Source organism: Pagrus pagrus, assembly GCF_965226575.1.
Source record: "Pagrus pagrus genome assembly, chromosome: 12".
In the NCBI taxonomy this organism is placed as follows: Eukaryota; Metazoa; Chordata; class Actinopteri; order Spariformes; family Sparidae; genus Pagrus; species Pagrus pagrus.
This window is the reverse complement of record NC_140196.1, coordinates 17,780,140-17,803,555: the sequence shown is the minus strand read 5'-3', so window position 1 is coordinate 17,803,555 and position 23,416 is coordinate 17,780,140. Positions and strand designations below refer to the sequence as shown.

At 38.1% G+C, this 23,416-nt stretch overlaps 1 protein-coding gene across 1 annotated transcript in view; it reads left to right on the top strand.

Annotated features, from left to right (window-relative positions):
• Nucleotides 1-1,987: 1,987 nt before the first annotated feature.
• The window catches only part of apold1a (apolipoprotein L domain containing 1a), a 39,179-nt gene continuing 17,750 nt past the window's right edge, over nt 1,988-23,416 (top strand). Inside the window, exons 1-47 of the mRNA XM_084368244.1 lie at nt 1,988-2,053; nt 4,414-4,466; nt 4,617-4,643; nt 4,794-4,862; nt 5,698-5,751; nt 6,561-6,623; nt 6,870-6,926; nt 7,008-7,067; nt 7,887-7,952; nt 8,420-8,497; nt 8,820-8,870; nt 10,357-10,461; nt 10,777-10,842; nt 10,933-11,001; nt 12,331-12,399; nt 12,507-12,575; nt 12,729-12,800; nt 12,904-12,966; nt 13,081-13,152; nt 13,360-13,425; nt 14,289-14,366; nt 14,644-14,703; nt 14,908-14,964; nt 16,036-16,104; nt 16,880-16,951; nt 17,650-17,715; nt 17,799-17,870; nt 18,402-18,461; nt 18,568-18,642; nt 18,730-18,795; nt 18,870-18,938; nt 19,031-19,096; nt 19,216-19,281; nt 19,668-19,739; nt 19,824-19,889; nt 20,036-20,104; nt 20,179-20,250; nt 20,347-20,418; nt 20,570-20,632; nt 20,982-21,044; nt 21,132-21,191; nt 21,479-21,550; nt 21,677-21,739; nt 22,129-22,191; nt 22,957-23,031; nt 23,215-23,254; nt 23,363-23,414. Coding sequence (XP_084224370.1) covers nt 4,419-4,466; nt 4,617-4,643; nt 4,794-4,862; nt 5,698-5,751; nt 6,561-6,623; nt 6,870-6,926; nt 7,008-7,067; nt 7,887-7,952; nt 8,420-8,497; nt 8,820-8,870; nt 10,357-10,461; nt 10,777-10,842; nt 10,933-11,001; nt 12,331-12,399; nt 12,507-12,575; nt 12,729-12,800; nt 12,904-12,966; nt 13,081-13,152; nt 13,360-13,425; nt 14,289-14,366; nt 14,644-14,703; nt 14,908-14,964; nt 16,036-16,104; nt 16,880-16,951; nt 17,650-17,715; nt 17,799-17,870; nt 18,402-18,461; nt 18,568-18,642; nt 18,730-18,795; nt 18,870-18,938; nt 19,031-19,096; nt 19,216-19,281; nt 19,668-19,739; nt 19,824-19,889; nt 20,036-20,104; nt 20,179-20,250; nt 20,347-20,418; nt 20,570-20,632; nt 20,982-21,044; nt 21,132-21,191; nt 21,479-21,550; nt 21,677-21,739; nt 22,129-22,191; nt 22,957-23,031; nt 23,215-23,254; nt 23,363-23,414 — 3,002 coding nt within the window. The 5' untranslated portion in view covers nt 1,988-2,053; nt 4,414-4,418. The remainder of the gene's footprint in view (nt 2,054-4,413; nt 4,467-4,616; nt 4,644-4,793; nt 4,863-5,697; nt 5,752-6,560; nt 6,624-6,869; nt 6,927-7,007; nt 7,068-7,886; nt 7,953-8,419; nt 8,498-8,819; nt 8,871-10,356; nt 10,462-10,776; nt 10,843-10,932; nt 11,002-12,330; nt 12,400-12,506; nt 12,576-12,728; nt 12,801-12,903; nt 12,967-13,080; nt 13,153-13,359; nt 13,426-14,288; nt 14,367-14,643; nt 14,704-14,907; nt 14,965-16,035; nt 16,105-16,879; nt 16,952-17,649; nt 17,716-17,798; nt 17,871-18,401; nt 18,462-18,567; nt 18,643-18,729; nt 18,796-18,869; nt 18,939-19,030; nt 19,097-19,215; nt 19,282-19,667; nt 19,740-19,823; nt 19,890-20,035; nt 20,105-20,178; nt 20,251-20,346; nt 20,419-20,569; nt 20,633-20,981; nt 21,045-21,131; nt 21,192-21,478; nt 21,551-21,676; nt 21,740-22,128; nt 22,192-22,956; nt 23,032-23,214; nt 23,255-23,362; nt 23,415-23,416) is intronic.

Genomic DNA, 23,416 nt, shown 5'->3' with positions numbered 1-23,416 from the left:
TAATTATGGGAAAGAAAGTTTTTTAAAAAATGTGTTAAAAAAATCAGAATTAAGAAAAAGTCTAAATTATGACTTAAAAAAGTCAAAGCCATTAGACAAGAAGTTTAAAATATGAGATGAAAAGTCATAATTATGGATAATAAAATAATGATCAGATAAGGCGTCATAAGAGTTAATAAATTTAAATTATGACATTAAAAGTCAAAACTATGGGATAGAAAGACAGAAATATTAGATTTAAAGCCAATTATGAGTAAAATTAATGACATAAAAAATGTTTTTATGTTGTTTATCTTGGTTTGACAGTTATTTACAGAGATCATATTTTCAGAAAATATAACTGAACAGTTGAATTTAAAAAAAAAAGTTAATGAAACATCAAATGTGAGAAATGACACAAAAATGAACACGTTTTTCCACTTACGATTTCTCAGTGTGTCATCCTAATCTTTTCTATTTTGGGATCATCTCATCGTGTTTGGGTTTTTATTTACATGTATTGTCTTGTGAAACTGCTGAGTCAGACTCTCACCGGCGGGGAAACGCGTTTTTTTTTTACCTCCCACAGACACAGGTAGTCTCACACTGACCACGCCCTCCCACAGGTGAGTCATCCACAGCCAACAAACCCAGGAAGGGTTTCACAGCTCGCATCTTCTCCAAACACCAGGTGAGATGTTCGACTTTTAATGCCGTCTTTCACCTTTGGCACTTTTATCAGAGGGGGATGTGATGCCTGAACTCTCTAGTGACGCAGGAAGTCGTCTTGTTATACACCAAAAGACTTCACTGTGAGCGTTCGAGGCACATGCGCTGCCAGGGTGTGTTTGTTTGAGATGCTTTGTTCGACCTGTAACTAATGTTGCCTTTGGGTGGTGTCGGAAATGTTTGGATTAGTTAACGTGGAGGTAAACACCCTTCAGAAACAGGACATTAGATAGTCAGATCGAGTGGTCATGAGCTGTTGAGATGTTTTGCATTTATGTAGGCTAAATAAATAATATTGCATGCATCTATTCCTCATTAACGCCTATTTTTGCATTTTTTTTTTCGTGTTTGTTTTTATTAAATAAAAATAAGAATAAGTGTTAATTTATTACAGTGTTTTTTTAAAGGCCATATTAATTGTGGCTTTGTTTGTTTATTTTATTTAATTTTATTTATTTAACCTAGTTACTAATCCAGAATGAAACCGTATTCACAGTATTACAAAGTACAAAGTAGTAAAAGTAAAGATATCGTGTTGAAATAATACTTTAGTCAAGGTAAAAGTCACCCATAAAAATAGTACTTGAGTAACAGCTTTTATCTGATATTAAATGTACTTCAGTGTCAAAATATGTACATGTTTTTATATACTGTTTATTATGTATCGATCAATTATCATATCCAATTTTCAGCATTTTTCTGGTTATTGCTATCTGGGTTTCCTTTTATTTTTGTCTAATTGCTTGTTAAAGTTATCACATAAATGTAGTGGAGTAAAAAGTGCAATATTTGCAAAAATGTTGTGGAGTGGAAGTATAAAGTAGCAGAAGATGGAGAAGATGAAGTACCTCACAATTGTAATTGAGTAAATGTCATTGGCAACATTACATCACTTGATATACACAGTGAGATAAAATTAAATGCATTATCTCTAGTGAAATGTAACTAAGTAAATTTACTCAACTACTGTACATATGTACAATTTTGAGGTACTTGTATTTTCCTTAAGTATTTCCAAATTTGGCTACGTTAATCTTCCACTCAATACTTTGAAGGCAAATATTGTACTTTTGACTCTATTTAAATGAATTATGTTTATGTGGGAATAAGAAAGAAAGAAAGAAAGAAAGAAAGAAAGAAAATAAGCGCTTACAGTGGTAAGAGTGGTTGTGACTTGAAGGCTGTGATTTCTGAGCTTTGGAGGAGCTCGTGAACGCCTCCTGCGTGCAGATGTTGTGTGCGGCTGTGGTGAAGTTTTTAAACTCCTGGGAATGTCGTGACCGTGAAGGAGCCTCTCTGCTGCTGCGCTCATGTCATTTTGTTCAAAGTTGTCTCCAAGTCATCGGTAGGTGAAAGTCTGACATCAGCGTGATTTAAATATAAAGTTTTAGACACTTGTAACTTATGATTTATAATTTACTGTCCGTCTAACTGGCTCGTGTATTTTCAGCTGTTGAGCTGTTAACGTTGTTAGCTAACGTCAGCTAAAAGTGTTTAGCCTGTAAGCTAACGTTAATATCCAGAGCTGAGTTCAGAGAACAGACTACAGTTAAAGGAAATGTGTAGTGTTTTACTTCTCCAAATGACTCATACAGTAAGTGACCACTGTAACTGAAACGTGTATTTCTTCCTGTGTTACATATTGATATAATTCAATAGACTGTTTCTGCTGTAGAGACTGTTTTTCTGAACATTTATGAACTAATTTCAGTCTGTAAAACCATATTTAAGTGTTGTACTTCTACAGTTTTGAGGAACTTAAGAATGGCCATGTTTGCCCTCAGATATATTCCAGTATTATTCATTGTATTGCACACTGCTGCTTATATAATAGTTCAGTTAAACATAAAGGTTTTGCAGGTTGAAATATGATGCAGACTAGTTATAAATATGATGGATTGCTGTTAACCTCTGAACTGCAAGTACATTACGCTGGGGACTGGGCTAGGGCTGCAACTATCATATTTTCGAGATTAAATAATGAAATCAAACTCCCCAAAGCCTGAGAAATGACCTAACCAGATGTCTTGTTTTGTCTAACCAGTGGTTCATTTTAGTGTCACAGACAGACAGGAAAATCATCTGATTATTTGTGCTTGAAACAGCTGGAATTTTGGGCCTTATACCCAGCAGTCTGGGTAAAATAAACCCCAAATAATGCTATTTATTGCTAAATATTGCTTATATGCTAATGCTCTCAGCTCTGGTGGTTTTACCTGAAGTTAAGGTTCTGAATGCATCTTTCACTCCAGATGAAAAGGGAGATTACTTAGATATTACTGACAGAGTTGGTTGGTAATACTTTGCTTTCTTGAGTCAGAGTCAAGATGATATAAATGTAAGTGATGAGATCTACTGAAGTAGGTAATTCTGACTAACTCACACTTGCAGTCTAAAATCTGCTGTCATATATGACAAATAAAAACAGCACGATAAACTGAACCCTGAAAAGTGAAAGGATTAGTCAGCTAATCATTTCAGCTCTACAGTGAACATCATGACCAGTGTAGTTGTTGACACAAATGCAGTTTCACATGCTTTACGGAGTGGTAACACAGTGCAGTGATGTGTATCAATGCACATCATTTTACTGTACTCATGTCCCAAAATGCAAATGACAAAGTAAATAGAGGAGGCTGCCAAACATTGCAAATAAAATGGTGGACAGAGCTTGTGAAAGAAAATGTAAATGAAAAACAAGCTATGCTGCGTTCATGTCGATCAGATAGACGGTGAAGACGGAAAAGATTCTCTCAGTCCAAGACTTGTGAGCGCTCACATCCTCAGACAATTCAAGATGGTTGTATGATTGATACTATAACACCATATCCATGAAATTATAGTTTAATTAACATCCATGTTTGTTTGGCTTTCAGTATTCAGTATTGTTGTACCAAGTCAGTTATATAAGAACTTTAAGTAAAGTCAGCGTTCCAGATTTTGACTTGGAGGTTATATGGTCACACTGTACGGTCAGTTCAGAAACTACTTACTGTTTGCACAAAACTTTAAACCACATTGACTTCTCATATACTTACCGAACCAAACAGACAGACAGTCACAAAATAGTACGTATACAGTTAGTATGTAGTACTGAAGTGGTAAACATCTGGTCGAATCTGAATGCATTGTTATTAAATACACCTGTGCTTCTCCTGTTGTGACATGTCAGACGGTATGCTGTGAAGAACAGTGGAAGTTAGACAAAGGTGTTTGTCTCTTACTTCCATCTGGTACGGTTGTCATTACAATAGACATCTAGGTGCTGTATCGTAGGCCAGAGTCTGGACTTGTTTCAGTTTCTTGAAGACGTTCTAACTCACTGGAGGGGAGTTGCAGGCTTTCAAACTCTGTGTGAGAGCATCCTTACGGAGTTGTTAAGGTAGCGTGTGAGCTCAGAGTTTCAGAGTCGTTAGGGACACTTGTGGGTCGTTGACCCAACCTGCCTTCATGTGGGTTGCCAGGGCAAGGTGAGCCCAGGTGTGAATGGTTGTTAAGCTGTCTGGGGAGGGAACTCAGTAATGTATTGTAAGTGGGTGATAAGTAATGTCCTAGTCTACCTCCTCTGTTCAAAGACGCCCGTTCCAGTTTGACATATGGATTGTGGACACGTGGATTCTTTTACTCCTCTTCACGATCACAAAACAACACAAACATGTGATTAGTCCTGTTTACATGTTTTCTCTCTTTTCGACACTCTTTCAGGCAGAATGGAGGCATGTATGATGAAGCCAGAAGTCAAAAAGAAACCAAAGCCGGTGAGAATACTTACAGCTAACACAAAACACTGAACTAATTCAAAACACAATCTAAGTCACAGTTAATTTTTGCATATAAACCACAGATGTAAATATAACCTACTGTATTATATATCATACAACACACTCAGTTTTCTTCTCTGTTCACAGCCTAAACCTCCTCCAAAACCTGCAGAGGTACTGTGATAAACCTTTGATTAGCAATGTTACCATGTCGATCAGTTTGCTTGTTTGCTGAAGTGTTTCAGCAGTGACATGAGCAGGTTTTTATATGTGACTTCAGGATTTTATAGCGAGGCAGCACACTTGAGTAAACTGTCTTTACAGGCAAAAAGAAATGACCCAGAGAGACCGGAGAAACCAACTCCTCTGGTGCCTCCACGACCGACAGACTCTGTAAGTTGTCACTAACCTGGACGATGCCACTGATCATTTACAGACCAACAGTGTTTGTCTGTAATGTAATTTTTTTTTTATGAATCCCATAGTTTAACTACTACTGAGCAGGTGTGGTGGGCCGATCTTTCTTAAACTGGCAATAGAAAAGTGTTTTGCTTCAACGTATCACAATGAAATGGCCAAATTGGCTCCCTATAACCTACTTTCATATAATTAAGGTGAACCCAATATTACATTTTAATTTAATTTCTTAACATATTATGTAAATGATTATAAACATGAATAATATTATTTTCTTCAAAGCAAGCCCAACAAGAACTTGTGATAACCTTAATTGTTTTATAAAGTAATGTTAAAAATTCTTGACCAACTCAAATAAAAGAATCAACATAAAATGTATTGGGAGTATTATATAGGACATGAATCGATATAAAAATCAATAGCCCAATCAAAATGAAGAAGTTTTAAAGCTTAGATTTCTCCCGATTTCTTTCATTCATGCAGAAATGTGAGAGTGGTACATGGCAGGGTACCCTGGAGCGGGTGGGGGTCTGTTTCCACTTTAAACATCTGGAACAACTGAAGTTGTTCCAGATGGGGAGCTTTTTTTTCACTCTGGGATATGCAATCAAATACTTATTCAGGCAACACAAAATAGTAACTTTTAAAGATATTGCATATTGATACTTATCATAACTGTTGTTGTCAGTGTTTTTTATTTGAATGTATAATATCTTTTACAAGAGGTGTAAAAAGAAATGAGGAGAATGGGCCATTTAAAAAGATTTACAAAGAGAATCAACTGTTTGACAGATTTGTGTTTCATGCGCAGGAACTAAGTCACACACAGTACCGGATGAAAACGCCAGCAACAACAAACAAAGAGGTACTCACTGACTTTTTAATTGCCATTATTTACTTTTTACTAGCGTGCATTACAGGGAAACAGAGAATTGAAAGAGGGGGAGCAGATGACAAGTGAAGAAAGGCTTTAGACACTTTTTTTAATTGAAAAACTGGGTGTTGTGATGTCTTTAAGGCTGATACCAGGTTTCTATCATACCTCTGGTTCAGATCCAGTCAGGAATGAGGCTGAAACTAAAGATTATTTTGATTGTCGATTAATCTGTTGATTACTTTCTTCATTAATCAATTAGTTGTTTAGTCTATAAAATGCGAAAAATGGTGAAAAATGTCAATCAGTGTTTCCCAAAATCCAAGACAACATCCTCAAATGTCTTGTTTTGTTCACAACTCAGAGATATTCAGTTTACTGTCATAGCGGAGTAGAGAAACAACAAAATACCTTTAAGAAGATGGAATCAGGGAATTATTATGATTTTTCCTTTAAAAATTACTCAAACAGATTCATCGATTATCAAAATACAAATGGGAGAAACCCTGTCCACAGCAGTGCTTCTCTTCTGGGTGCAGCCAGTACAGGGCAAATCACAGTAGATAACATTTTTTAAAAAAAAATCAATATCCCAGTGCACACCAGGATATGATTGACACTATTTTATTATAAAATAGACCAATGCATTAAACATCAGTAAGATGATTCAGTATGTGGAATTACATGTGAAATACATATATTTATACTATTAAAACATTTTGTGAATATTACACTGGATACATCTAAATAGTCTGATACCATTTTAAAAGCGTTTGATCCCCTCTTCCCATGTGTATCAGGCTAATGAAAACTTGAAACAAAGGTCTGAAACTCCCGGGGTTCCACCCAGGCCAACAGACCAGGTACAGTACACTCAAATACTCCAATATATAATGAAACTCATCCATGCACTAAACTTTATCTAAAATAAAGCAAAGAACAAAGATTTCTGTTTGTAAAATGAATCAGGAAGAATCTGTAGTTATGTGTGAGAACAGTTTACAGTAAAGAATCAAACAAAGCTCCACAAGGTTTCATGTTTCTGTTCCTGTTCATAATATCTGTTGTTTTTGTTCCCTCCTGGGCTTTTTCTGTGTGTGTGTGCGCAGGAAATGGCCACAACCAGGTACAGCCAGCGCAGGAGGGTACAGGCTGAGGACACACAGGTACAACCACACACACACCCACACAATTATATCTTGTTCCTCCTCACTGGTTTTTTTCACGTCCTTCCTCTTCCTCATCAGAGCTCCAGAGGAAATGACCAATCAGAAGTTCCCAAAGACGAAGCAGACTTCATCAAACAGGTATTTCTTTTGGAGATAATAACGTTCAGCTCTGACCTAATTCAGTAGACAAATAATCGTGTCATCGCGCCAACAACAGCAGTGACTTCCAGGTAGACAACTGGCAGTTGATTTGCATTGTGGAGATATGTGATATCAGCAGACTTGTCTTTCTCTGTTGTCATTTTCAATCGTAACTGTAGCATTTAAAGATATATTAAAACACGATGGGCTGACCTGTCTGACCTTTCTGTTTGTTTTGCTAGCGTCTTTGATATAAAAATCAGCTGCCCTCAGAATCACTTTAAGGCTTAACCTGCTTTAATTGTCCACATTAATGCTTGTTTCTCTCTCCTTTCCATTTTCTCTCCCAGCAGCGCAATCTGCTTCCTTCATCAGCAGTAATGTTTATAGTCGCCCAAAAAACTGATTTTGTTGTTATAACAGCAGGTGAACTGCGTGTGGAGGAAGCTTGTTGGCAATGATGTAGCCAATAAACAAAAGTTTGTACATAACAACTGCATTGGCCTACATTAAATTGGAGAGGTTGCATCACAATCAGTGTGTTTAAGGAGGGATGTGATACCAGAGAACGTCTCTCTCTCTGTCTTCACAGCATGTGTGACAGTGGACAGGAAGGAAGAGCGAGGGCAGACTGTTGGTTAGCCATCTGGCATTTTCGCCGATGGAAAAATAAAAAGAATAAAAAGGCTAAAATGGGTTGCCAAATATACTTGGGCGGCCATTAATATACCTGGGTGTTCAGCCAAAGTAAAGTATATGTGTGGAGATGCTGTATATACACTGTCTTCATCGTCATGTCCGTGTGCTTCATTGCAGAGTAATCAGACGGTCCTGACTGGGATGTTTCAGCGGAGCCGAAAAGAAAAAACACCTACGTTCACTGTAAGTTCTCTGCTGTAGACATTTAATTATTATGTGTTTATTTCTATGCTCGTGACATTGTTGAGCAGAGCTGTGTTGTGGCTTTGACTCTACCTTTTCTTACATTCGAACACCTTTGAGTTGATTAAAATGCCTCAGCTTAACAGGTTCCTGGTGGCAAACGGTTTGTGTGGGTGTGTACAGAAATGAAGTATGGGTGTGTATTTAGACAAACCGTAGGTGTGTATCAGTATCCGTTAGAATGAGTCAGTGTTGTAACCCATCAGATTAAAGGAAAAAAAAAAAAAAGAGGCCCTAACCATAAACATATGTCATGGGAAAAATTGAATATACAGGAAACTATAGAATATTTTATAGCCTCTCTGTCCAGCACCGTAGTAACTGTGTATAAAGCTGAATATTTTTGATAACGCAGGTCTTGAATCAGCTGTTATTGAGTGTTTATCTGATCTTTCTTTCTTCCTCAGAGTTATGTGTTCGACGACCCTGACAAAGAGGAAAAAGCTGATGATGTTCCAGCCAAACAGGCTTCTGGCAGCAAACCGGTGTGTGAGCTTATCTTTGTATCTTTCTGTAGACAAACGCTGTCTTTAAACCAGTTTTGTGAGGACATTTTGGCCGGTTCTCTCAACTTCAAAGGGCAGTTGGAAAGTTTTAAGGTTAAGGTTAGAATCAAGTTTAGGTTGGGGTTAGACATTTAGTTCTGACAGGTACGGTTAGGGTGAGGGGCTAGGCAATACATTATGTCATTGAATGTCTTCACTAGTAATGCAAGACAGTTGTGTGTGTTTGGGTGTTTGTGTGTGCGTGTGTTTTCCACTGTTGATGTCATCAGCTGGTTTGTGACATGTGACTATGATCTAACAGGGCGGTCTGAAGGGAGTAATGAAAGGGTTGCAATTCAAGTCGTCACCAAAGGTATGAAGCACCGTCTGGTTTGGTGTTTTCTGCTGGTGGTGGCTGCAGTATTTTACAGACTGTATTTTTACATGGAAGTACTATTTCTTGTGTGGTGGTGGTGTTGATGGTGGAGGTTTTCATTTTAACTTGTTGTCTGTGGTTACAAAGACGCAGGAGTCTCAGACTGCCTGCAAGAATCTTTGAGAATGATTTCATCTTTTATTTGTGGCTACAGACCTTCATCATTCTGCACTTTAATTTGTCAGACTGCTTTGAGCTCATCCCTTTGACAAAATGCAATTGGTCTTTTTTTTTACATCTACATTTTCACGTCTTAAGCCAAGTTAACATTACAGGATGTTAGCGCAGATCTTGCTATCCCCAAACATTTTGACAAAATCCCCAGATCAGGGGCAGATCGGCATGTGTGTCCGTTGACGATGGTCGACATGTGTGAACTGTTTAAAGACGTGATCCGGGAGCTCAGGGACAGCTTGCCGGCCTGTCGCTGACGTCTGCTGGATATCTAGCAGGCTAAATAACCTGGCTGAGTCGCAAACGGGTCCAGAGTAGCTCTCTGAACCCAATTCAATCAGGCATATCTATGTATCCGTGCTGAACCACAGTATGAACAGGCAGTTTCACCTTTTCAGTGCAGAAAAAATCTTTGCTGGCTGTACAACATAATCCATAATCCATTTTTTTTTTTTGTTGCATCTCAGCGCACACACCTGGACTATTTGGATAGCATCAGTCCTGTGTCACTTGTATGATCTTGTACTGTAATGTATAATGTATGACCCTCCTGTTGCTGATCAGTCACGTAGTGTGAAAACCACAACAACTGTAAGACTCCCAGCTACAAGGCAGAAAGTTGTGTAATGTGCTCAAGCCATTCAAGAATTTTGTTTGTATTTTTAGTATTTACTTCCTGGTCCACAACTAGGAATAGATAGTAACCTCAACAAGATCATATGACTGTGTGGTTCCCCTGGTGACTTTGCAGTTTCGGTGCTGACTGTAAACTGAAACGTCCTGGGTTCACGACCAGCCTGGGACCTTTGTTGTCTGCCCTTGACTCTCGAATAAAGACATAAATTACCCCCCAAAAACAGAAAACGTTTATGCCACTGTTAATGTTTCAAACCTACAGTTTCATAGCTTGACAAAGTGACACGTGTGACGTTAAGGGTCAAGTATTCATGCCTCAATTTCATTTGGTTTTCCAGACTGGTTCAATCACCTATTGTTCCTGTTTATCAGCAAAGTTATCCTAACCTTTAAGGACTTTTGACACATTTTATGTCCCACTTGAAATTTAACCTATTGTATTTATGAAGCACCAGTAAATGAACAATGATGAGCTGACCGGAAGGAATCAGACGATCTTAATGAAATTTTAAGCATCTAATTTGATTGTTATTGTCTTCTCTTGTCTGGTTGTATTGATGGAAAAAGTTCAGGATAATCATATTGTGCTGAAAATTATTGATTCTTCTCGAAGGCCAGCAGAGAGCCGAGTCCAGACCCGAGCGCAGAGGAAGCAGCCTCCGAAAAGGAACAACCCGCAGAAAAAAACAAGCAGGAGAAGAATGCAAAACCAAAAGAGGTAAGAGATTAACAACAGCGTCTGACTGTCTTCTCTCATTTTAACACGCTAGTTCTGCTTTTTCAAAACAAATCAGAAGTGACAGAGGAACAACAAAGTAGAAATGTATTCTTTTGAAAATCTGATTATTGTAAAAGTTCACTTCCTTTTATGCACAAAGGACACTAGGGAAGCCACATAGTAACATTCATTTCATATTTACATATGTTTCACAGTGCTCAAATGCTCAACAGTGCAATTTCAGTAAGGTAAACATAAACGCACCTTGTCATTAGATGGGTAAACATCTGATTTTTTTCTCAACCTTTATTTCAGGACATAGGAGGTCTGATCGCTGGAATGTTTCGGAAAACTCCCAAAGAGAAGTCTCCTGCAGTGACGGTAACATCGACTCTTCTGCTCCTTTTCTGAACGTTAACTTTCACTGTCAGCCTCTTGTTGCCTCTTACTCGTTGTTTTGCCGTTTGCCAGGTCAGCAAAGCAGACAGCGATCCTGAAGATACAGAAGAAGCAGATGAGAAGAGTTCCGAACAATCCCATGTAGGTCTCATTTTGTTGGCCTAAAGTTTCTGAAGCGTTCTTGATGTAGATCACTCGCCCATCTCATGGACCAGATACACTTTGATTTTATCAAACTCATCAGTCCCCACCATTCACTGTATTTGCTCCCACTGATGATGTGACAGCTCCCCAAAAGTTGGGGCATGAACCAAACTAACTACTCAAAGTACATGTCAAATAACATTTGTCCAAAGATAACTTCTGTCATTTTATGTCGGTGGTTCTGATAAGTTGGGTATTAATTACTTATTTCATACGTAAAAATGGCGTATGATGTCACGTGACAGCAGAGCCCCGCTTGCCACTTAGGCCAAAGATGTACTTGCTTTTAACAGGAGCGTCGGTTGTGCACGTCCTCAGAAATTTTACGTTACGCCTATGCAAGATGCAGAGTGTAGGTCCAGTATGGGGACGTGACATGGTCAGGAGTCAGTAAGCACGTCAGCAGCAGGGACAACAATGGGACAACAAGCAAACGTGTGCGCTCTAGTTGTATCCTCCAGTAACACACGTTGTATGTAGGCACTTGACCATCTACGTTAACAATTCAGCCGGTTGTCTACGCAAACATGTGGTTCTAAGCAGGTATATCTCCAGCCTTAATCAGGTGGGTGTATGAGAGGGATCTCAATACCATGCTCTTCTGTCCTATCACTACTGCGCAGTCTCTGCCACCAAGTGACATAACAACCACCTTTTTTACGAGACTTTTGTTTTTCGTCTGCCTTGCTAGTGAAGCTTAATTTCACCAGACACCTATTTAAACCACACAGTAGTGTCAATAAAGCTTTATCAAAGCCCCTAGTGTCACTGTGAGCTTTGTGATTTCAGTCCAGGGCAGATTTCCTCCACCTTCTATGGTCATTTTATCAAACGATACAAATTTCCTGGAATATCCTCATGGATCTTACTTACTTCAGTAAGTTCCTTGAGTCAGTTAACCCATGAAGACAGCGTGACCTCCTCCTTACATGGATTCCCAGTAAAACAACAAAGTCAGATAGTTTCCTGTGTTGCCAAATACTTTAAAGCTCTTTTTTGAAAGATGTGCCACAAATAACTGAAGAGATCTGTGTTCACTTCTGTGTGTTTACATAAAAGTCAGGCGTAGATACAGTAATGTGGGTGCCACTGTAGACATGTAGAAGACGTTTGATTTAATCAGACATTCTGAGAAATGTAGGTTTTACAGGACTTAATGCATTTATTTCTGAGATCTGTTTTGTTGTATCTTTAGTTGTGTTATCACAAATGCAAATTTAGAAAAAACAAAAGCATTCATCATTACTATTTGAACATTGTTCGCAGGAAAAGGGAGGCTTATTCTCTGGCATCCTTAAGAAACACAATAAAACAGCAGATGACGCACCTGCACAGGTGAGTGACAAGAATGGCTTCCTCATTCTTAAAATACAAAATGAAGATCTGTTGATGCCTTTTATTATTTTTTTTCTGTGTTTTTTCACTTCATTTTTTTTCCCCAGGACAATTTGAGTGTTAACAGTGAGCTGTCTGCCAGCAGCGACAGTCTGTCTGAAAACAACAGCAACAAGGTGAGCAGCTCTGTGTCACGGTGGAGACAAAGTTATCTTTGATTACAGTGTACACACAGATTAGCAGTTCATCATGCAGAAAGGCCCCTCACTGACCTGAGTTTCACCCAAATAGATTGTCCATGACTGAGCCTGTGCTTTTGTCTGTTTCAGGAAAAAGGAGGAATATTCAGCGGGATGTTCAAGAAGTCTCCGAAACCAGCAGAGGCTGCTCAAACTGATGAGGTGATGCCGCTGAAAACTATTTTAACTAAGTCAGAAAGGTCGAATCATTAGTTAAATCCAGTGGCCTGATGATCACTTTGAACCGGTTCATTTTGTCTTTTAGGACCAACAGTCTCTACATGATAATCTGTCAGGCAGTAATGATAATCTGTCTGAAAACACAAAGGTGAGCTCAGAAGTACTCAGCTGTGAAGTGACTGGATTATAACTGCAGCAGCATCATTATTATGATTATGTAACAGTCACTGATGGTGTGAATTAATCCGTCTGTTGTCACCAGGAGAAAGGAGGAATTTTCAGTGGGATTCTCCGAAAGTCTCCCAAGCTTCCAGGAGAGGGAACACCTGGGCAGGTAGAAATGTTTTTGCGCACATTTTCGATGCTCTAATGATCACTGAAAATGTGTTTCAGACTGCCTTGTTTTTCACAAAAAAAGAGAAAATGTAAGAGAGTTCATGAAAAGATAAGAGAGCAAACAAAGTAAAACTGATCACTGGGTGGATTCTTGTTCATTGATCAAACGACTGAGATGTTGTTTTGTTTTTTGTCTTTGTTTCAGGATAAACAGTCGCTGCAGACGGACCCATCAGACAGTAATGACACTAATGAGAACAACACCACTAAAGTAAGGAACCCACAGTGACTGGTGATCCAGTCAGGCTGGCAGCCTGGCACCAATCCTATCTGCACCATTTCTATTTAGTCTATTATAGACTAAATGAATGAATGAACTCATGTTTTGTAAATACAACTACATCTAAATTGTACTTAAAGGGGCATTGTGTAGTTTTAGAGAAGACATTCACACTCAGAATTGTACTATTTACAATGTTAAGGAGTTACTAATACAACCTCAGAAATATTTATTTTGTCTATGACTGAATAAACAAGCTGTTCTCAGAGGAAAATAAGGTCCAGAGAACACTGTTTGATGCTAGAAAAGTGGCAGGGTCCGCCACATATAAAGTAAAACAGTATGAAGTTGTGTTGTCCTTTTAAGTTCAGTTTGATTATTCAGTTTATTCAGTCATGGAAACAAAGAGTTTGTGTATTAAGGCATAAAAAAATCAATCAAGTCAATCTTTCTCTTCTGATTTAAATTTCTTCCCCAAAACTTCATAGTGCACCTTTTAAGTACAGTACTTAAGTGAATGTTATTTACCCGACACCAGTAAGGAGTGGAATTAGCATTTGACAAAGTGAAGGAAAGCAAACTGAACTAGTTTTTCGTGTGAAGTGGAAAATAAAGCCTGTTTTCTGCTTAAGGTAAAAGGCATTTTTATGCTCAGTGCCCTTCCGTCTGCAAAAAGAAAAAAAATACATAAACCGTCCCCTTTTCTGTCCCAAACCTCCCCACAAGATAATTTTTGAATTATACAAACTTTAATTATAATTATGTAACTTCACATACTTCTTCTCAGTGTCCAGTACAAACTCAAACAAAGAAAAGGTTTTGAAAATGAGTTCTTATTTGTCTTTATGTTTCAGGAGAAAGGAGGAGGAAGTGTTTTCAGTGGGATGTTCAAGAAATCTCCCAAACTGTCAGAGGCCCCCCGACTGAAGGAGGTAAAACATTAATATACCTAATGTCATCGTCATATGTTTGTAGCACTTCTGTCAACATTTCATAAGAAAAACAGCTGTTTTCAGCATTGTGATGATGTATTTTGCAGCTGAACCAAGAGGTTTTTTAAGTACATTGTTAAACTACATTCCACTGCTGCTTTCGAAGCCTTGGATCTAATGAGAGACTCCTGCTTTAACCTGTTTTGTGTCAGTCACTGGTTTCCTGCAGTCAATATTCATGCTCATACAGGTTGAGTAACATTTTTGTTGTGTTTAGGGAGCAGAGACGTTACACAGTGAGCTCTCTGCCAGCAATGACAACCTGTCGGAGAACAAGGTGAGTCTTCATGATAGAAGTGACAGTGACAGATCCTCCCAATACACCCACAGAAACTCCGTGAGTCACCATGACTAACATGATCAGCAAGGCTAGTGTGAGAAAAATATCTGCAGCTCTGTAGGTGGACGATGAGGCTCCTAAATCTGGAATTAAAGAAAAGAAATCATCAGTTTGATTTAACATGTTTTCTGCTCTCTGTAGGAGAAAGGTGGTTTGTTCAGCGGACTCCTCAAAAAGACTCCAAAAACGACCGTAGAGGTACGCCTCCTCCAACCCAAGTGTTTTGCTTTCATGTAGACACTCAATGTAAACACCATCTAATCCAACCACCACGATGATGGTTTTTCAGGCGTGGTTTTCACTGCATCCAACAGCACAATCCATGAGACCAAACAGGATTTAAACCAACATTATGTAACTTTTTTTTACCTTAAAGTAACAGAAAATCATGTTGATGCCATAGCGTCTTGTAATAGGGTGAATGGTGTCTGTGTCTCAGCCACTCCGCCCCTCTATCACTGGTTTCTGCACTGTAACTTCAGTGAGAGGGTGGGATCACAGCGTTACATACATGTTTTTTTGTTACATGCACAAAAACAACATTAACAAACAAAAAGCAGAACCATACAGTGTTTGGGAGTTCCATCCATCTTCAGAAGGTCGCCCATTGACTCAGCTGTCCTTTCCATAGTCGTAGTCACTGTCCTGGGTGCTGAGTACCGCCCATTTCGTCACCCAACCTCTCCTCCAGCTGTGTTTCCTGTAGTCTCAATCGATGTGTTAGCTTTTCCATTATACACATTTCCTCTATTGTCTCTCTCCATTGTGCCAGGGTAGGGGGATCTGCTCTACCCCATTTTCTTGTTATAGCTTTTTTACTTCTACTACTATTAACATTATTTTAAGTCAGTACATTCTCCTTCCTCAAATGATATAGATACAGTAGCATGCAGCTTGTAGGGACATCATATCCTAGTATCTTCTGTAGCATTTTGTGCACCATCTTCCATAAACAGCACCTACATCATGTCTGACAAATTGTCACAGACCTGGGATTTGTATTTAAGACAGTGGTGTTGCACTCAGAAACTGTGGGGGGCGCCAAATCCCCGTTTGATTATCAGCTGATGGTGGTTCAACGTCAGTCTCCCTCCTCATTTACTGCTTGCACTCCATTTAATCACCCATCTTTGCTGCTATTTTTAAAAATAAATAAATAAATGGAGCACAGCTAAGTATGTTTGCCAATGTGCTCAAATACTGTAATTAATGTAGAATGTAGAATTAATGTATACTTTCTGTTTCTGACCGTTTTAATTCTTGTTTCAGGAGAATCTTTCGGCACAGAAAGATCTTTCAGCCAGCAATGACAGTCTGTCCGAGACCGCCAACACCAAGGTCAGTTTTTGTTATAAAAACACTCAATAACACTCTATAAAACAGCCTCTTTGTCACTTTATTTGAAAGGTGATATATGAAGAAGTTGAGTATGATATCTTGTTCCAGTTTCCATTAACAAATACGATGATAGTGTTTTTGTGCAAATTTCCTGAAATGTAACCCCGGGTTGAACAATGTGAACAATGGAAAAATGAAGCGCTGAGAACAAAAGAGAGGCTGACATTTTTCGTGGGAATTATCTTGTTGTTTGTGAAAGCTGGACTTATGACTAAAGCTGAAACGATTAGTCAACTGGAAATTATTCTGCAACTGCTTCGATTAGTTTGTGTCATTTAATTGAAAAGGCAACAAATTCTCAGGTTTCAGCTTCACCATTGAGAATTTAGTGCTTTTCTTTGTCTTGCATAACAAAAACTGAGGATTTTGGTTTTTGGACTGTTTTGAGACGAAACAAGCAATAAGATGGCATCATCTTAGGCTTCAGGACAGACATTTTCAGTATTTCCTGACATTATATACATAAAAATAGCTGTAATGAAGTGTGACCAAAGTGTACATGAGCTCTTAAAAAACAGCTTTAAACAAAATATTCAATCTACATTATTTTCCTTCTTTACAGCTTACATACACACGTGTGTGTGTGTGTGTGTGTGTGTGTGTGTGTATATATATATATATATATATTTCTTTTAAGAAGTTACCTGTCTTTTTGATTGTAGTTGTATGTGATGTGATGTATTTATGTTCTATAAGCACCTCCACTGTGTTTCAGGAGAAAGGAGGTGCGTTCAGTGGAATATTCAAGAAGTCGTCCAGACTTGCAGACAGTCCTCCAACTGAAGAGGTAAGAAGTGGCTTCTTTGTTTTCTGTAAGCGTTTAAGCATTCCCTTTAAAATTCTTAAACAGTAACTCACTTGTTCACTTTTCAAGCTGCATATTGCCAAAATGTCATCCGAGTAGACTTGTGACTTGAAGGCTGCTCGTTTGAATCCCGGAAACAACATGAAAAACTTATTTGTAGTGAATATAAGGTTTCCTTCCAGGAAATTGTTTGGCCTAGGTAGCAAACTCTGTTGCTGCTGTAACTTTGTTGGGCTGATAGACAGTTAAAAGAAAAAGATCAAAAATTGATGTACCAGAATCAGAGCTGTTGTCTTGTTTATTCCACGTTTTCTTCTTCCTTGTCTAAATCTAACATATACATTATCCAAAATTTAACAGTTTGGTCAGAGATCCAGGTGTGTTATGCTAGTAGCATCTAATGTAGCCACGAGCCGCTAATCTTAAGAAGAGAGAAAGATGAGAGATTTTCAGACCTCAGTAGCCCACTTCTGTCGAACTCCACACCTCCAGATTTTTTTATTTTAAAACTTGTAGTCAAGACCGACTCAAGTGTCACATACGCTGTGATACTTCCCTTAAATCTGAGGTGTTGGCTGTAAAAGAGCAGTAGAAGTGCTCGGTTCCCCCTCACTGTTACTGATGACATGTAAATTGTCTGTAGTGTGTCACAGGCTCTGATTGATTTAGCATTTTCTCAGGAAAACCAATCACCGGATGATGAGCTCTCAGGAAGCACTGAAGCTCTGTCCGAGAACAACACCAAGGTGAGTTCTTCTTTATACATCATTTAGAAACCAGTCCTGAATAACTGTAAGAGAGAAGCCCTCACTGTCTGAATATGTTTCAGGAAAAAGGAGGAATATTTGCTGGAATGTTCAAGAAAACCCCCAAACCTGCAGAAGCTGCTCAGCCTGAAGAGGTAAAACTCTCATTCACTACATTATTGTTTTAATTGTTTAAATGAAATGCTGCTCTTTATGTTCATATTTCAGTTTTCTGATAATGTTGTATGTCGTAAAGCATCATTACATGTTTGTTAGCAGGATGTCTGAAAATGTTTTGACCAATTTCTGTTCAAATTTGGTGAAAATATGGGGGAAAAATGAGTTTTTGGTACAGATCCAGTATTTCTTTTAACGGATTTCTTAAATTTTTTTAACATCTTCTCTGTGTTCACATGAACCACTTCACTGAAAATCTGGCACATGTATCCCCTCATTGTGTATGATAATGCAAAACCATGCACAGATGTTGATTTAATATTTTTGTTACGCATTCATTCTTGTAGAAACTGTATAATTTAATAGTCAACAACATTTCACAAAGAAACATTCTGTGAAATGATGGGTGCCACTCAAATTACTGCAACCTTTTTATCAATGTAAAGATTGAAATGATTTAGTATTCCCAGGTAACATTAACTTTTATAACCTTTGATGACTTTTTCCAGGACGAGTCTGCTGACAAAGAGCTCTCAGCCAGCAACGACAATTTATCAGAGGGCAAACAGGTCAGTGAGTTAAAGTCCAAGATGAGTAATGAGTTGAGTTGTAAATACTTCAAACTCTCTCAGCTCATCGTGAAGCCTTTGTTCTATCTTTTGTCTGTTTCATCAGGAGAAAGGTGGAGGTTTGTTCAGAGGCCTCAACAAAAAGACTCCGAAAGCATCTGGAGAAAAGACTGAGTCACCGGTGAGCTAGTGTTTGCTGGAAGTGCCATTAATCTCTTAACTTCAACAACATTTCAACTTTCATTACACATCTGTTTCTTTGTTTCAGGACGCAGAGGCTCAGAAAGAGTTGTCTGCCAGCAACGACGACCTGTCTGAGAATAACACCACTAAGGTGAGCAGCATAATGCGACAAAAACATGCAGATGAAATGTCTTCTTCGTTCACTGACACCAGATTATTTTTCAGGAGAAAAATATTTTTAGCAACTTGTTTAAGAAGCCACAGAAACCAGCAGAGGGCGCTGCAGCAGAGAAGGTGCCGTGATGTGATCCAATTGATTAAATAAATTTCCTGTTATGGAGGATGGAGTTGATGTTGATATAAACTGTTTTCTGGTTTGAATTCAGGAGCTGGAGGTGAACAGTGAAAGTCAGCTGTCTGGTAGCTGTGAGAATCTGTCTGACGCCCCAAAGGTACTTCAGTTGTTTAAAAAAACTATTTTCTCTGTTTTTTTTGTCTCAGAGTCTCTGTAGTTTTACTTTTATTTCTGAATATTTTCATTTGAGAGAAATAACAAAAGTCTGTGTTTTAGGAGAAAAAAGGAGGCCTGGCCGGCATCTTCAAAAGATCAGCCAGCATCGACAACTTATTTGATGAGGTCAGTGTCACACTAGCAGCTTTCCTACAGTGAAGGCACCAATAAGCAGATAATATTACTTCTGATGATAGTTACCTACAGAATCTGTGGCATGTTTCAATACATTACAACTTATTTTTCATGATTCAATGAAATGAACCCAGTGTCTCCCTGAAGGGAAGACACAATAATAGAAAATAATTTGACTGCATGCTTTGAAACATAGTTGGCAGTGTTGTAAAGTGTGATCGGAGGTTCCTGGTCAAACCGTAAACACACATCTGTTTAGTCTTTCAAGCCTAATTTTGCACTAGTCACGAGCTGATCAGGAGAAGGTTATAAACAAAATGAATATAAACTTTTAACCTTGGTCAACAACTTAACATGCATGTGTTTTTACTCATCAGGAGAAAGGTGGTCTATTCAGTGGACTTCGTAAGAAAACACCCAAAGTGTCTGGAGATGAGGCAGCTGTAGAGGTGAGTGTGTGTGACCAGTTACACTGTTAGGATCACTCATCATCATTGTCCATATTTGTATACTGTGAATTTCTCTTTTGTCAGGACAAAGACGATCAGAAGGAGCTGACAGCAAGTAATGACAGTCTGTCAGAAACCAACAACACTAAGGTACTGTGTTGAGAAATACTGTCTTTTTAAGCATAAAAGGAACTTCTGCACTATAAAAACTGCTGTTTGTATTTTATTTTACTTTAACTGTGACACATTACAAATAAACCTGATGTAGTCTTTACCGCCACTTACTCTGTTTTCAGGAGAAAAGTATTTTTAGTGGCATGTTTAAGAAGACTCAGAAACCAACAGAGGGGGCTACAACGGATGAGGTGCAGTAAATGGTCCTTTAATGTAAAAAATGTATTTGTGTTCGTCCCTTTTTAATGTTTTATTTTCTGTGCAGGAGTTAAACTGGGGTGAGGATAATAAATTATCTGGCAGTTGTGAAAATCTCTTAGAAGCAACCACATCAAAGGTAAAAATGTGGTCCAACAAACACAATCTCAGCCTGTTTTTTCTGCTCTACTGCTGATTATCGTCTATTAACGTGTGAATGTTTCATATGTTTCAGGAGAAGAGTGGAGGACTGGCAGGGATCTTCAAAAAGTCTCCGAAACCAGCTCCTCGATCGATCACTACAGAGGTGACCAACACTTTTTTTGTTTTTTTGTGGTCGTGTGTATGATTACTGCTGATTTAGTTTTCTGTGGGAGCTCTCATTTAACTTTTTGTGCTAAGATTGTCCGAAAATAACCTTCAGCAAGTTCAAACAGAGGTTCCTTTCTTTTTTCCAGGATCCCCTCACTACCTCTAAGGAACTGTTCGGCAGCTGCGACAGCCTCGCAGAATCTGCTGAGGTGAGAGATGCTCAAAGTCTGTGGATGCACTCGGCAACTTGTTGTGTTTATTTTAATCCATTGAGCCCGAGGGTGCCCATTAAAAAAGCTTTCTTAAACCTAAGGCATTGTTTGAAAACACCTCCTTGACAAAACTTGACAGAAATGTCAATGTTCACTAAAACCTTTATTTCTCAGCTTCTGGAGAGGAAAGAACATTAAATTAAAACCATTTGAGAGCTTAAGACTTTGGGTTTATTCATTCATTATTTTGAGAAGCAGTTGCCCAACAACCACACCAAAAAGTTTCAGTGATAATAATTTATGACAAAATTCTTGTTTTGTTCCGTCTATTCATTTTATTTTAAAGGACGACCTTCCTGAATTGTCGGGCAGTACCGTTAATCTTTTAGAAGCTTCAGGCGCCACGAAGGTGAGAGTGTTATTCTGCTAAACTGTATCAGTTTATTTTCACATTTAAAATACTTAAATTAATGCTCCTTGTTCTGTTTTTTGAAAGGAGAAAAAAGGAGGGTTCGCTGGAATCTTTAGAAGAACGCCCAAAACAATTGAACATCAGGTATGTATCATTATTTCCGATTTGTAAAATCAGTAGTAGTTAGTGCAAGTAGTACTGGTAACGGTAATTATATTTGAGGTTACCTAGAAAAAAGTAGGTTTTTGATGTAGATTCATTGCCAATCTGTACATTTAAGATTTAAGATTGTCAGTGAGCCAAATGAAAACACATTTAGGGATTTGATCTGAGCAGTGTGAGCAAGTTAGTTGATCCCTATGAATCCCTATCATCGTCTGAGCAGCTGCTAAACAATCCTCCCTGCTGCCCATTTTTGTCTAAATTTGCAGGAAAGTGCGGACACGGAGGCTCCAGAAGGAGGCGGGCTGAGACGCAGGAGAACCATCAAGAAAAAAAGACGGGTGAGTTGTTGTCATTCATTCACGGAAACATCCAGAGACATGATTATTGCAAACTGTGACGGACTTTGAGGGTTTTTTCCTCTTCTTTCTCGTTGTTAAATCCCTCTTTCTTGTTTGGTTTCTCAGGTTACGTCATTCCGAGTCAGGAAAACTCCTCCTAAAATACCCAAACTTAATCTGACATCTCAGGTATGTACTGATTTCTTCTAGTTGTTCCTGAGTTACTCACTTACTCACGGCTGCTGCATCTCCACAGAGAAACTTAGTACTAATATCAAGTCTTATGTCCCATTTTTTTACAAATATTTGATTGATTGAAAGGCTGGTAAAAAGCCTAAAATAAAGTTTACCAACAGGTTCTTTAACAGGACTGTTTTTTATTAACTTGCATAAGTTATAAGGATCAGTTGAAAAGGTGATTAGAAATCATCCTGGGTCATTTTTACAGGCACCCACGTTCTCTACAAATATCTCGTCCTCTTTTTAATTCATATTTCCTCACTTTATTTACTGACTTTATTATTTATTTATTTTTATTGCTGAGTTAATGAAATTAATTATTCTTTTTTAATCTACAGAGTTCAGAGAAGATGCCTCTTATTGAGGAGGCTGTTGAGCTGCAGGATCTAAACCCAGCACAGGTAAACATGATTATATTATTAAGTGTGTATACATATATATATATATATATATATATATATATATGTGTATGTGTGTGTGTGTGTGTGTATATATATATATATATATATATATATATATATATATAACATTTTAGTGAGGCTAACAAGAGTTCAATCAAGACTCCAACTAAGCCTAAATCTTAACTCAACATACATTTAATATGGTCTTGTATCTATGTTGTTAGATGTGACAATTTGTGGTTTATCCATTTATTACAATAATAATAATATTAAACTTTTCTAAATAGAGTTACAGTGTGCTTCACAGGAAAGAAATCGACAGCAGATAAAAACAAGACAAATGAAAGTAAAACAACAGAAGAATTATACATTTCATCATGTAGTTGTGAAATAAGATGAAAATGGAGAGTCATTCTTTGGTCTCTCACATGAAAAAATTAACTAAATAAATAAAACTGGAACAAGAAAGTCTGAAACACACTTGTAATAAGCAAATGGAAGTAAATATGAAATTCTGTTCAGTTTCATATCTTGAAACCATAACTGACACAATGAAAATATTAAATGTTTTTTTTTTTTGTCACCACTACACATCTGCAGCCTGTGAAGAGGTCATGAGTTAGCATTTAGCATGTAGTGAGTGATCACTGAACAGACTTTCACCTGTGATGCTAACAGTAATACAGAGGAAACAGTAGTTACACATATTGACCCTTTAAAGTGAATTTAGTGTCATAAAGTTGTGTTGTTGTGTTTGTTTTCCAGGAGAGCTCAGTGGTGGTTCAGCCTGTGGAGATGGCATCTTTCCCCAGTGCAGACAAGCCTCTGGAAGCTGAAGAGGTGTGTTTTTTGGGGGGCACTTTCGACACCTGTAGTTCGGATTCATTTGGTCCACACCAAGAGAAAACATGTGTTATTGTTGCATTTTAGTTCTGGCCTGTTTCGTGTTTAGACTTCGATATAAAACAAAAACATCAACATACTTCAGGCTGACTTTTATTTGACAAAGTTCTCTGTTTTCAGGAGAATGATGACTTGATGGATTGGTGGAACACTGTCAAAGGTTTGTATGTTTGTGTTCACCTTTAATTTGTTCAGACTGTTTGTTTATTCACACACAGAAATCAGCACATTTAATATTAATTCTGTTACGGCTTCTGCTGGTTTCCAGGTTGGGCGGAGTGGAATGAGACATCTAATTCCCAGGGGGATGATGAGGAAACGT